Source organism: Mycotypha africana (assembly GCF_025528875.1).
Source record: "Mycotypha africana strain NRRL 2978 chromosome Unknown BDF20scaffold_6, whole genome shotgun sequence".
Lineage (NCBI taxonomy): Eukaryota > Fungi > Mucoromycota > Mucoromycetes > Mucorales > Mycotyphaceae > Mycotypha > Mycotypha africana.
Window position 1 is genome coordinate 1,807,214 of NW_026515730.1, and position 14,217 is coordinate 1,821,430.

A 14,217-nucleotide genomic window follows, 5' to 3' on the forward strand; every position below is an offset into this window, starting at 1 on the left:
AAATCAATGTCTTGGACATCCTTATTGCAGTCGCATAATATCTCTGTTTTCTACACTAAGTTCTCTCCTTCCCCTCTCAGGTATTTAGGCTTCTATTTACCTTATACGACTCACCAACGAAATTACGTTCAAGATATGTTATTAGAATCTGTTCAACAGCAAGTGGCACTTTATTCACAGAGACAATTATCATTGAGCGGTCGGGTAACGATAATGAATACACTTATATTGTCCAAAGTTTGGTACTGTCTTCGTATATTCCATCCTACCAACACCTTTATCAAAGCCTTACAGAAACTTAGCTATCAGTTTGTATGGCGGAAAAAATTCCCATTAGTTTCCTCTGCTCGCCTGCTTATGCCCTAGGAGGAGTTGGTTTGTTATCTGTTGCAACGCAACATTTAATCCTGCAAATGAAATGGTTAATAATGTTATTCTCACCACAGCCTTCCCTAGTTCAAGTACTCCTTCGCCATCATTTCCGGCTGATGGGCATCACATTTACTAGTCCCATACTTCCTTTCTTTTGCGCTATTCATCTAACTCTCCCACCCAACCTCGGTTATACCGATTATGTTCACAGCGTTTGATCATTTGAATGTTACCCTCCCATTGGAGGATATTCCACCCAAGAGCTTGTTACTCTTCCCATTACATTCTTTGTTTACACGCTTACAAGAGTCGCACTGGCTAGAACGCCATCCCAAGATGCTCGCAAACGCCTTTCCCTCTACGACCAGTCCACTAACCGCCTCAATGAAACGACCAGGTGAATATAATGTGAAACCGCGGTTGCTTTCACATCTCTTGGGCCAATTACTCACCGACGCTGCAGTGCAACTTCACCCATATATCCACAGGATGCGGCCAGGCTCTTCTATCGCTACCGACGACCCAGATAAGGCATTGGAAATTACACTACTACGACGATTGGCCAACAGTAACCTTTGGCGTCATTATTCGGCTTCAACGTTTGGACTTCATCATCACATCCAAATACAACAAACATCAGGTATAGGGGTGATCCCTGATATATCCAGTTACTTTAAAAGACTTATAAAATAAAATAAGACAGTAAAATGACCAGACACAACAAAGATGCTCTTTATTCAAGTTTGTTGAGAATGATACTTTTATATGAGAAACGGGGTTATTAACGGGTATTCAACTATTAATACAACTGAACTAAAACTATCATGAGAATGATAAGATCTTAGCCGCAAGCGGGTGTCAAAGTAGATGTGTATCAGATTGTCAAGCAGGTACTGAAGTCGTTCTGTAGTTTAAGACGTATAGTTGTATCTTGGATACAACAATCCCCAAACGGATGTTCACCCTGTTCTGGTCCCTTTCTTTGTTTCTTCCGGTTCGTGACCTAGGCTATCGCACCATTTTGAAAAAATTACCATGCTTATCAGTCTTACAAGCCGCAGGCGTAGTTTCATCTGCTACCTGCAGACTTTGTAATCATGATATTGATACGTTCGAACATTTCACAACCAGTTGCCCTCCACGCTGGCAAATATGGCAAGAAGGCCTCGCGGTATATTTCCCATCCTTCGGCTTTGATCCTCAAAGCATCTCCACCGCCCTAAGATTACACCCGCTACCATCACTACCTTCGTCCGAGCAATCTCGATTTTTCACCGTCTGCTTCAGTATCCATGGGCTATCTGAACGTCATTCTTTCGAATGATATTCCATGATATTCCTTTTCATCCCCCATCCGTCTCTAGTAAAGCACACAATATAATTTCCTTGAGCCTGTCTTCCTCGCAGCTCTTGCGGGAAGCGGCTGCTTTCGACTAATTTACTCGTCATAGAAATTTTCTTTTCCTCTCCATGTCCCACCCCTCAGCGATATGTGACTAATTTATTATTTTCAAAAAAAACAAAAACAAATAATTATATTACTAAAGATGCCTTCCTTGCAAGCAATCATCGAATATATCACAAGAGTATTTACAGAACCCCTTGAGATCGCTAATAAGCACTTGATTGCATGCGTCTCTGATTCTAGATGTGAGTGTCTCTTCCTTTAACAGCTTCTCTTGTTTAAGCTTACTCTTACAAACTGACCAGAATTGCTCAATAGGGTTAAGCCCTGGAGAGTAAGGAGGAAGATAAACGCACCTGTAACCACGACTTTCAATGAAAAGCTTGATATCATCGTTTGTATGGATTGGAGCATTGTCCATGATCAAGTAGTTGTCCTTGAAAATATCTGGATGCTTGTCCATCGTCCATCGTGTCGCTCAAAAATTGAAGTAATGGCCTATAACAGTGCCTTTACTCTGGGGTTGAGCTGGTCCACTCGATCCTGCTGTCTTTCTCTGCTTGGAAGAGGGCATCACTCGAGGCCGTCTTACTTTAATATCAACAACACCAAAATCACGGGTTGCTCCCAAGATTGTTATTGTTTTTGCCCTAGTTTTTGGTACTTTGACAACAGCGTGGCTTCCTACTTTTGACCATGCAATAGATTGCTTCATGTTCATATGATTGATCTGACCCGGGCAATTCAATCTCAGAATGATTCTGTGCTCATGTGGGTTTAAAATTACATTTGCCAATAAAAATCTTGTTTAATCGTATTTCTCTGCAGGTTGCTCTGGGTCTAACCTAACGAATCAGGAGGCAAATTTACAATCTACTACAGTCACCCACATTCCTTACGGAAACTTTCCCATACGTCACCAATTTTCGTTTATTTTCGTCAGAATTTCGAAATCCAAAAATTTTCCTTTTTGTGCATCTTAGTGACAAAGGAGTCTTCTAGTCTGCGTTGCATAGCCTAGTTGACCTTCCTAAGTGAGGTGATAGTTCCGTATATCTATGTTATAGCGATATGGTCTGTTACTGGAAGCGCATGTCGTTGTAGAGATTGCACCATTCCCTTATGGCGTGATGTTCTGGTGGATTTGTTTCTAGATGGTTACAAGGCTTCTCTTCAGTGACAAAGGAGTCTTCTAGTCTGCGTTGCATAGCCTAGTTGACCTTCCTAAGTGAGGTGATAGTTCCGTATATCTATGTTATAGCGATATGGTCTGTTACTGGAAGCGCATGTCGTTGTAGAGATTGCACCATTCCCTTATGGCGTGATGTTCTGGTGGATTTGTTTCAAGATGGTTACAAGGCTTCTCTTCAGTGACAAAGGAGTCTTCTAGTCTGCGTTGCATAGCCTAGTTGACCTTCCTAAGTGAGGTGATAGTTCCGTATATCTATGTTATAGCGATATGGTCTGTTACTGGAAGCGCATGTCGTTGTAGAGATTGCACCATTCCCTTATGGCGTGATGTTCTGGTGGATTTGTTTCTAGATGGTTACAAGGCTTCTCTTCAGTGACAAAGGAGTCTTCTAGTCTGCGTTGCATAGCCTAGTTGACCTTCCTAAGTGAGGTGATAGTTCCGTATATCTATGTTATAGCGATATGGTCTGTTACTGGAAGCGCATGTCGTTGTAGAGATTGCACCATTCCCTTATGGCGTGATGTTCTGGTGGATTTGTTTCAAGATGGTTACAAGGCTTCTCTTCAGTGACAAAGGAGTCTTCTAGTCTGCGTTGCATAGCCTAGTTGACCTTCCTAAGTGAGGTGATAGTTCCGTATATCTATGTTATAGCGATATGGTCTGTTACTGGAAGCGCATGTCGTTGTAGAGATTGCACCATTCCCTTATGGCGTGATGTTCTGGTGGATTTGTTTCAAGATGGTTACAAGGCTTCTCTTCAGTGACAAAGGAGTCTTCTAGTCTGCGTTGCATAGCCTAGTTGACCTTCCTAAGTGAGGTGATAGTTCCGTATATCTATGTTATAGCGATATGGTCTGTTACTGGAAGCGCATGTCGTTGTAGAGATTGCACCATTCCCTTATGGCGTGATGTTCTGGTGGATTTGTTTCAAGATGGTTACAAGGCTTCTCTTCAGTGACAAAGGAGTCTTCTAGTCTGCGTTGCATAGCCTAGTTGACCTTCCTAAGTGAGGTGATAGTTCCGTATATCTATGTTATAGCGATATGGTCTGTTACTGGAAGCGCATGTCGTTGTAGAGATTGCACCATTCCCTTATGGCGTGATGTTCAGGTGGATTTGTTTCTAGATGGTTACAAGGCTTCTCTTCAGTGACAAAGGAGTCTTCTAGTCTGCGTTGCATAGCCTAGTTGACCTTCCTAAGTGAGGTGATAGTTCCGTATATCTATGTTATAGCGATATGGTCTGTTACTGGAAGCGCATGTCGTTGTAGAGATTGCACCATTCCCTTATGGCGTGATGTTCTGGTGGATTTGTTTGAAGATGGTTACAAGAGTTCGGCTCCATTCTTGTTGAAGATGCCTGGTTTGGTTAAGTAATCCTTGAACTCTTTCAAATGAATCTGATACTTGGCTTCAGTATACAAATTGTGCGAGGCAACTTCACATTCAACTCTAATGCTGCTTCATTCTTACATGCTGTCGTATTCACCATAGCAGATACTTCTGTTGTGCCCAAGGCTCAACTATGTTCTTTATTATTTGACAATCAGTATTACATCTCGCTCTTATATGACAAACTCAACTATAAAAACTTTTAACTGGCTCTAACCAACTCAGTTAGCACTTAGCAGGTTTTACTATTGAACAACATATTTAGTTTACCAAAATCTATTTAAAAAATCAGAACACACAGAACTCAATAAAGGATAGCTTTTGTGTCTGGTTAACTTTTGGACTCATTGTTCTACTATTTTAAGTGTCTCTCGTTAAGCAGATACAACAACTTCCTTTTATCAAATTATTTCACACCTGCCGTAACCATACATGTTTAGCAGTATTATAGAACAGCTCATAAGTAGGTGTATGCTAATAGTTCTAACGTGAAGGTCTAAATCATCCTACTAGTATTTTTGGGGAGCGAGTGATTACCCATTTTATTTATTTTACTTTATTATTATATATCAATGAATAGTTGTTGTACGCCCTCCTATACTCTATAATAAAGGAAATCAACGGGGACTTACTTCGTATCGTCTTATGTTTCCACCAAGTACCTCAAACACCAACATAAACAAGTGACTACAGTTAAACCTACAAGTTAAATCCGCTAAAAAGTCTTCTGGTCTGCGTTGCATAGCCTAGTTGGCCTTCCTCAGTGAGGTGATAGTTCCATATATCTATGTCATAGCGATATGGTCTGTCGCTAATAGTGCATGTTATGGAGAGCTGGGTGTTACTTAGCTGATCAGATCTATGCTAAACACTTGGATGCTTTTCTAGTTTATTTTCATCTCGTCTTGCCATAAATCCTATTGACGCGTTTCTGAAGTAGTGAAGGAGCCTTCTGGACGCTGTCTGTTTCTGTTCCCATTGAAAGCAGTAGCGAAGACTTTTATTATGCCTGAGGCTCCCACCAATGTTTAAAAATGGCTTTAGGCGTCTCAAGACTTGAGGATTTTATAAATCTGTTTATTGCAGTATACTTAGATTGGAATGTGATTTTAAACAGTTTACAAAATGGTTTTTGAGCGCTGAATTATACAATTTGCCTTACCAATGCCCAAAACTGTTCAAATGGATTGAGTACTGGTGAATAAGGAGGAAGATAAACGTACTTATAGTCCCGACCACTTTCATAAATAATTTGTAAACGAGTGGATTTGATCATGCTTGTCCATAATATCCAAGGTCTCCCTTAAGAATCTTAAATAATGACCGGCAGTCGTGCCTTTGGGCATTCTTCTCTAGAAGCTGCTTCAGGGCTTTTTCTCTTTTTGCCACCATGGATCTTCCTTACCTTTGGCTGTTGCTTTGGTACACGAATACTCAGGTTTACCAAACCTACAGATGATATAGCACCAACAATGGTATGTGTAGGTGCTTTTGCCGTTGGGGTAGTGACCACTGCCATTTGCCCTCTGGGAGCCCAAGCTCTACTCGCTTTCATGTTGATAGGAAGCCAGCTTCATCGATAAAAACGCAGGTTTTAGAAAAATCCATACATGAATTACTCCATGCGACGACCCAATCGTAACGTTTTTGGATGGTATCAGAGCTTGTTCTTGTATGGACCAAAAATTAACTTTCGTTAAAAGAGAGGTTACAGTCGTCTCTCAAAAACTCATGCACTCTTGATTTCTTGATCTAAGACCAGCAAACTTGCTGGTAAGCATTTCAAACCGACAATAGGCATTGGACTTTGTACTGGAAAAATAGTTCTTTTGTGCCAAAACCATATGCCATATACTTAGTTAAGCGTTCTGCACTTATTTCCATAGCCGCTCCTATTTCTTCTTCGCTTTGTCCAATATATTTATCGTTGGTGGGAAACTTAGCGCTTTCTTTAGGTAAGAATCAAGATTGACTAATTGGATTGAAGCGTTTAGATCAGGCTTCTCATCAACATTGTCCATTGCTTCAGCTCCAGTCTCGTCGTGAATATTCCCTTCGTCATCTTCCTTTAAAAATACTAGGCGAAAACATATCTGTGAAATTATCTATTGGTTCTGTATCACGCTTTATTGTTATCCATTCAACAAGCTGTAATATATACATGATTCGCCTCATCTACTTGGAGTCTTTATTTGAAAGATTGGGTAAAGGGATCCGCAAAAGAATGAGGGTAATGAGTAAAGCTGTCTGTGAGGACAAGCCTTCAAAAAGTATAGAACAAAAGGGTAAGATGAGATTATTTACAAAAAGTTAGCAAGGGCATAAGAAAGCAAAATTAAAAAGAAATTAACAATGGAAATAATGGTAACGAGTCATTAAAACAAATAAAAATAAATAAAGCGTTCAGATCTATGAAGGTGCGAACAAAAGGGTGAGTTTTGCAGTTGCACACGTTATCATGAAAATGAAGCTCGGTGAGACATCCCTGAGAGCCAGCAAAGGAATCCGCAGAAATACATACGCGCGATAGATAGTTATTGTTTGCTTCGTCTTTTCATTATCTCTTGCTCCGCTTTTAATGTTCGCTGCTGAAGCCAAGTCGCAAAATTTCCACACTTTAAAAACTGAGAGTATAGTTCCTTTGTAGGATCTGTGGTTGATGTACGAGTTTTGAAGGTGCTTTTCAACGGTAGCTGTGGCCCGTGCTCTTTTAATGATTTCATAAATTGGTCGGTTTGAAAAGGCTTGAGTCTAGGAACATCTCCGTTTGCTGGTCTATGGTCAAGACAAGTAATATCCGTCAGTAAATTTTTTTCCTATTTGGACATTGGATCGTGAGATATGGATGAGAGGCGCTTCTTACATTTTTACGGGAATGAGTGTAGTGAAATATCTATTTAAGGGAACAAGGAATTTCTCTGTCAAATCTACAAAATGGCGTCGAAGTATATTATTCAGCACCCAATCTTACGTATGACGTACGAATAGGACTGTAAGTTATTTGTGTGTGTAGGTATGATGTCATGCTGGCGAAAAAGATCAATGTACCTGGAGGGTATCCTCTCACTGTGGCTTCTGTGAGCATTTTGATCAAATCACGATCTCTTGCTATGGTAGATTTGCGTTTTGTGGTAACACCCTATGATACATACGGTACATTATCTCATTATTACCTATCAGGAAAATTATTGATGAAACAACTCATTTGCCACGCACCTGCACAAAGCTATAGAGCATATTCGACTTTCCTCCTACTCCAGGTTTTGTCTTTTTTGCAAGTGGTCCATGCTGCATATGGCTAGGTGTTCGACTTCCATCCGGTTTTCTAAGCGGGAGGAGGCAGGAAAATCAAAAGGTGTTTAGCTCTCATGTTTTGCATTTTATTATATTCATCTTGTTGCTACCTTAATTGTTGTCTTCCGACGCGAACAATATTGGGCCAATGTTGAACAGCAGTATTGAAAAATGGGTTGGTCACTCCCAACACTAAGCTTGAAAGGGGCTTGTTTTTATTGACAAAAGACTTGAAGTCGGAATCTTGTATGGTAAAATAAGGACGGTAGTCGCCGCAATAGGGTATCTATTGAAGTCATCACTGTTAACTTCCAATGCATCAGCCAGCTTATCCCACCCCCCGTAATTTCGTTCTCAAACTTACAGGATTAATGATATCAACCAAAGAGACCACAGCTTCACTGCATACACTTGGGTCTTGTGCCATAACAACAATGGGTTCTGCCAAAAGCATCAACTCCCATAATAACCATAAATCCTTCAATATGTCTTTAAAATGATGGTATAAGCCGTTCACGGGTAGAGATGCCATAATCTGTAGGTCTGGTTTTAATTTGTTCATATCGAATGGTGTTGTTTCCAATAACTGCGGTTTGAATGCTGTTGGTAACTCTACTTGCAACAGTCGTCCCAAGAAAGGTAAATCAAGGATTTTGCCTTCCTCCGGTGCTACCCTAGATAGCCAACCATTTCAAAATGATCATTCTTAGTCTCGCCATTCAGTGTATTTTTTTTTTTTCTGTTTCTTTCTATTACCATTGTGCTATATTCATACATGCTGCCTCCAACATGGGCTGTCCTAACTCAAAATAGGATGGACCCAAAATGGAGATTAACCTTGGAAACAATCCAACGAAAGGGTGTTGTGACAGCAAAACTAATGATTTCTGCAAAACATACGGGTTAGCAAACAGACAAAATAATGCAAACAATATCAAGTTGTCTGTGTTTTTTTGTCAAGGTTACAACCCATGGCACGCGCAAAAATTCAACAAATACTCTACCTGAAAATAGCCTCTTCTAATTGTAGAGTCTTTTTTTTGTCTAAAGAAAACATAGCCGTATAGGAATCCAGCCTCTGCCGTTGGACCTGGCGAGTCAATAAATGTATTATGCGTTAAAATTTCTAAGCTGGAAACAAAAAAAGAAATTCCAAAAATACCTGAAACAGCGAATTTCGATGTGCTTGCTTTGACGCGAATGTTAAAGACTTGATCTCCTACTTCAAATACGTTCGAGTCCGGAAAAGCCGTAAAGCAACTAAGGACAAAGCAGGAATGGAAACGTAAGCAGCATGCTCTATGTTGCCGAGCGCTATAAACATCTTACATATTTTTTTGTTCTGTCATAGACAGGTCCATTGGCGGATAAACGTAATCCATAGCTGTGATGGAATAATGAATAATAATGAAAAATTAAAAAACCACATGCATGAAAAATGGATCAACTGAAATTGCATAACAATGAAAAGTGAACCTACCTTGACCGATTTCAAGATCAAAATTCACTATACAAAAGCCTACTATCCATTTTCGTAGATTACTTAAATCCACAGGATCCATCGTTAAGTATTTGCTCTTTTCTGATCCATTTTCAGTAATATCTAAACCCGCATGAGCGACCGCATCCATATCACTGTGAAGTGAGGCAGGTGAAGCAGGTGAAGCAGGTGAAGCAGCAGGGCTTGGTGTTCGTGGCGGTGCAATTACATTTTCCATCTCATCTGTATCTTTACCTAATAGGTTGGGATGGGATGCTGATAAACCTAAATAATGACTCGGTGGTAAAAGTGCGGATGTTGAGGTTTGCTTTCGTAAAGGATAGTCGAATAATGAGTCACTCATATCTGCTTCCAAATAACTGTCTGCTGTACTATCGGCAATACTGGCAGTAAAGTTGTCTGTTTTTGCCACATTATTATTCTCGTATAGTGAGCCGTAACTTTGACTTCTCGGCCCTTCAGAGAAGGCTAGACGCTTTTTAAAAGTCTCGTTGACTTTTTCTATTGTAATTTCACTTTCCATGATGAGTTGTGAATTCAGTACGATGTTGAGAGATAAAAGGAATGTTAAAGTAAGAGTAAGATGACGAAAGAAAAAAAAAAGAAAGGTTAATAGAAACCCTTTTTTCTTTTTCTTTAATATTATTATTTCTGTTAATAATATGAGGAAAACTTGGTTTTATTTGGAATTTTTTTTTTTTTTTTTTTTTTTTCCAGTTTAAAAATTCTTAAATGGGTATAAGGAATATAAAACCAGAAAATAAAAAAAAAGCTATTTTGATTTTGCCTTTTACAGTGTACAGCAGAAAAAGTGATAATGTATGATCTTGTGAAACGAATGCATTTCCTGATCTGATTTTTGTTATTCATTGTTTAGTATACGCAGATTGACGTCTTTCATCGTTCGCATAGACTGTAACATAAGCTTTTTTTTCCTTACTTCAAAGGCAGATGAATGTTGGACAGGCTAGGGCCATCAATAATGCAGCTATTAACCTACAAATCAGAAGAAAATCCGTTTCGTGGAACTGTAATACTGTCACGATACTATAAACACAGTCATGCCCTTTTTTCTGTAAATGCCCAACGATCAAAAGAAAGTTTACGTGGCCCATGGATAGACTTGCTATAGTTTCAATCCGTCTTTCAAATGGGTTTATGACGTAGCCGTCATATTTTATTATTGGCATCCCTACATAATTACATCAGAGCCAATGTGCAAATTCATCGAAGCCCATAGATGTGTGCCATAGAATGCAAACTCTTCATCAACATGTATGATATGAGTTGGGCTAGCACGAATTCACAAGCTACGGATTTATACGAGCCATGGTGTTCACGAACGAAATATTCTTTCCTTATAAATGCGTGTAAGTGCCAGTGAAGTGTTATGACTGAGCTGTTGATGCATTTTTATTTTAAATCAAGGAGAAACAGACAGGAGTACCTTTCTACAGCTACATCATGTACATTTTTTGACGTGTTTAAAGAAAAAAAAAAAAAAAGTTATTTACAAATACACGTTGTACCTCTCTCTCTACTTGCTATGGTTCACTAATCATTTTTATCTTTTATAGTTGACAATTCGTATTGTTGACTTCCTTGACCCGTGGTGTGAATAGATTCTGCCAACTTTGCTTTCGCCATCTTTGTTGCTTCCATCGACACCGTTGTCAATATACGCTCCACAGGGCCCCATAAATCAAGAGCATAGATGACATAGCCGATGGTGACGGCAAATATGAAAAACATGAGATAAATAGGGCTACGAATAACAGCCATAAATTCATTCCAACCAAGAGCAATAAGCATGATGATGACCCACGTGGGCACCTTGGCAGTCGTTGCAACTACAGATCGCTTTGCTTCCAAATAGAATGCATCAGACTCTCTCTTGAATCGATTGGTGATATCAATCTGCTTGGCTTCAGTAAGGATGGTGAGCGATTGTTGAAAGTCAAAGTCATCTGTGGATTCTATTTCAAAGCCAGCATCTTCACTCAAATCCACTTTAGAAAAGACCTTCACCAACGTCAAAGTCTATTATAAAATAGTATACAGGTCAACAACAACAACAATGCAAGAAAAGGGAAACTATTGAAAATGACATACCTCATCCCTAGCCTTTTGAAAGTAGGAATCAATATCATCTTCTGGTTTCCATACTCTGGGAAGACCCATTTCATCATAACGGAACTTTTCCTCGAACCTATGACAACGAACGCGTCAGTAAGCGGCTCACACGTGCGCCGCCGCTTGTGCCATAGAATGTTACCTATCACGAAGTTTCAGCAATAATAAACTATCTGCCAATTCTTCATCCACTTTTTTACGAAGCACAATCCAAGCTTGACGCTTTAGATCTGTCACAGATTGTTGAATCTCTTCTTCTGATGAGTCAAAGCCTATTGAATAATAGGTAAGCTCTTCCCATTCATCTCACAAGTACTCTTTTGTTTCCCATACTCTTAGCTTTCTTTGCCAACATCTTTTCTCCATCCGTCACTGTATTCTTGTATGTTTGTATAATCTTATGCCACATGGTATTGTCAGGTCGATTCAAGGCGAGTGCTACTGGATCGGCTAATTCGGTTTGCATTTGTTTTTCAAGTGCTTTGTTCATCTTTTTGAATTCCTCGACACGGGCACTTGCTGAAATTTCGTTCAGTTCTTCTGCTAATACTTCTTCATCGTGGGCATAGGACCAGTCCGTTTCAGGTAATAAAATAGCTAGAGTTTTCCGTCAGCAAAATGGCAGAAAAAAGAAAATGAATATACCAATACCAAGTGCTTCCTCTATTCGATAACATGGGCTTTGGTTTCATGAGAGCATACCTTTTGCGGCAGACAAGTAAAAGTCCATTGCCTCCTTCTTACAATTCGCAACAACCTCAGCAAAATTATATCCAGGCTCTTTCAATTGATTCTTTAACTTTTCACTGAATGAGACGGATGTCTTTTTGTGAAGATTATTCAGTTGGCCAACAAAATAAACGCCCAATTGGGTATTCAGTTTCACTAGCATTTCAGCACGTTTCTTTTGGTATACGCCTTGGTTATAACGGGAAGCACTCTTGTCAAAGCTTGCGAGTGCTTGCTCTCTCATCGTTTTCATTTTCTCTCCTAAATCTGCCATAATCTGTCCTTTCTCGAGAATGGGTATCTTGAAGGGTGCAATTTGTTCTTTAAACACTTCAAAAGCAGCCTAGAGAATTCAATTACGTTCAGAAATCAACTTGAGAGTTACGTTGGATGACAAGAAAAAGCTTACATTTGAAATCTCATCACATCTATATTGAGCGAGCAATTCTTGCTGTGTGGGTAAATCGAGATCCTTGTTTGTCATGACCTTGTCCCAAATGCTGGATGCGTACATATTATAACCATCTGCTGGAATTCGTTTGTGATATTCAGGACGGAAGACATAGAAAGGATTTTCTGGATCCGTGAATCTACGCAAATAAAAAGGACACAATCATCAATTCATCTTCTTGTATTCCAGTCCTACTTATTCCCTTTCCTAAAATTTCACCTTTGGCGAAGTTTTTGAACCTCTTCATCAAACTTATCAGGTAACAAGATTTTGTGTGGAAGACCACTGAACATAAAGTCAAAGTAGTCGGTAATCTTGCAATTTTCGAGACCTTCAGGCTAGGAGGAAAAATTAAGAGTGTCAGTCTGTTACTGCTTCTCTTCAACACATCGTATCCCTTGACGATCAGCGCCCCCCTGTTTTCGAGTGAGCTTCATTTTCATTGTTCTACATGAACTCACCTTGGATAAGTTTTCCCAAACTTTCTCCAGATCGGCCCTGATGGTCTTTGCTAGGTTTTCTAATGGAGTGGCTCCAACAAAATCACGGATGACAATCAATAGTAACGTCTTTTCCTTACTAATGGTAGGAAAAATGGGTCGATGAGGAGGATGAGTATTTGTCACGTGCTATCCTATGCCAATCTTCTTTTTACCTTTTTTGATTCTGAAACAATTGTAAATTGACCTCGAACACCGTTTTTAAAAGACCTATGTTGGCACCTTGATATAAACCGACTTGATGTTCCCATAGATTGATAATAATGACTTCACTCGTGGCCATGGAAAATAAGGCTGATTTACGCTCAAAGTCTTGATCTTCACCACGTTCACGACCATCTGTACCTTCCACATCCATGACGAGAACATGCATACCTCTACCACGGGATAGCCAAATACCCTTGGTGGTTTGTTGTCTTTGATTTTCGTCCATTTCAACAAAAGAAGTGCCAAACAATCTGTTCAAGAGAGTACCTGGGGGGGGGAGTGTTGAAACAACAAGACAAAGTTTTAGTATTCAAGCAGGCAGAGCATACTCGTATAAACAGTACTGTACTTTTGCCAGTGCTTTGTGAACCAAAAACAGCCACAACATTATACTTGAAACCAGCATCTGCCAAACCCCACTTTTCCATATAAGCAGGGAGCTCCTCACTATATCAAACCCATCAACATTAAAAAGGAAAGAAAACTGTGTTAACAACGTGTACTGTTTTTGTCGTCCTTCCTCAGCTGTTCATGATGGGGGAAAAAGTCGCATGAACTGCTTCTTTTATCTATGTCTTAGAGATAAGGCTGGTACATTTACGTGAATTTCTGATTTTCGTCCACAACCTGAAGACGAGGAATATCCTTCATATCATTCTCCCAGTCTGCTATAGAAGCAGCTGCAGGCTTGATAGTGGAAAGACTGTTGTTGTCGTCTACTACTGAAGAAGGTGTCTCTTCTTGTTTCAACATGGTAGTACTGGTATGTTCTTTATCATTTTCCAAAACAGGTACAGCAGGCTCCATTCTTGTAAATAAGCAATTGGGATTGTGAGTAAAAGAGTTGAGAGCTGGAGATGAGGAACCAAAGCGAAAGGAAAAAAGAAAACAAAAAAAAAAGAGAGGACAAAACCGTTTGAATTCAATTTTATTTTGGAAAAAAATTGCTTATCTATTTTTGGTTAATGATTATAAGCGTTGGGCGGCCATTTGGGAATTTCGATCAGCAAGGCAATTTTTATTCGTTATACGTAGCGTTGCA

The 14,217-nt window shown here is 39.6% G+C and overlaps 3 protein-coding genes across 3 annotated transcripts; all 3 read right to left on the reverse strand.

Annotated features, from left to right (window-relative positions):
• Positions 1–6,252: 6,252 nt before the first annotated feature.
• Positions 6,253–6,441, reverse strand: BDF20DRAFT_820678 (uncharacterized protein; the record flags this gene model as incomplete). The annotated part of the gene is made up of 1 exon (XM_053077555.1): positions 6,253–6,441. A coding segment is annotated over one exon (189 nt), but the record flags the coding sequence as incomplete, so codon positions are not given.
• Positions 6,442–6,894: 453 nt separating this feature from the next.
• Positions 6,895–9,015, reverse strand: BDF20DRAFT_821090 (uncharacterized protein; the record flags this gene model as incomplete). Its single annotated transcript, XM_053077589.1, has 10 exons — positions 6,895–7,135; positions 7,224–7,326; positions 7,409–7,499; positions 7,577–7,648; positions 7,848–7,940; positions 8,019–8,328; positions 8,411–8,541; positions 8,659–8,744; positions 8,817–8,914; positions 8,984–9,015. The coding sequence occupies 10 exons, from the start codon at positions 9,013–9,015 to the stop codon at positions 6,895–6,897; spliced, it is 1,257 nt and encodes a 418-aa protein (XP_052935931.1).
• Positions 9,016–10,709: 1,694 nt separating this feature from the next.
• On the reverse strand, positions 10,710–13,826 carry BDF20DRAFT_821063 (RHD3/Sey1; the record flags this gene model as incomplete). Its single annotated transcript, XM_053077585.1, has 11 exons — positions 10,710–11,195; positions 11,268–11,364; positions 11,431–11,560; positions 11,622–11,885; positions 11,991–12,360; positions 12,427–12,607; positions 12,688–12,806; positions 12,930–13,047; positions 13,124–13,442; positions 13,525–13,622; positions 13,777–13,826. The coding sequence occupies 11 exons, from the start codon at positions 13,824–13,826 to the stop codon at positions 10,710–10,712; spliced, it is 2,232 nt and encodes a 743-aa protein (XP_052935932.1).
• Between the last annotated feature and the right edge of the window lie 391 nt (positions 13,827–14,217).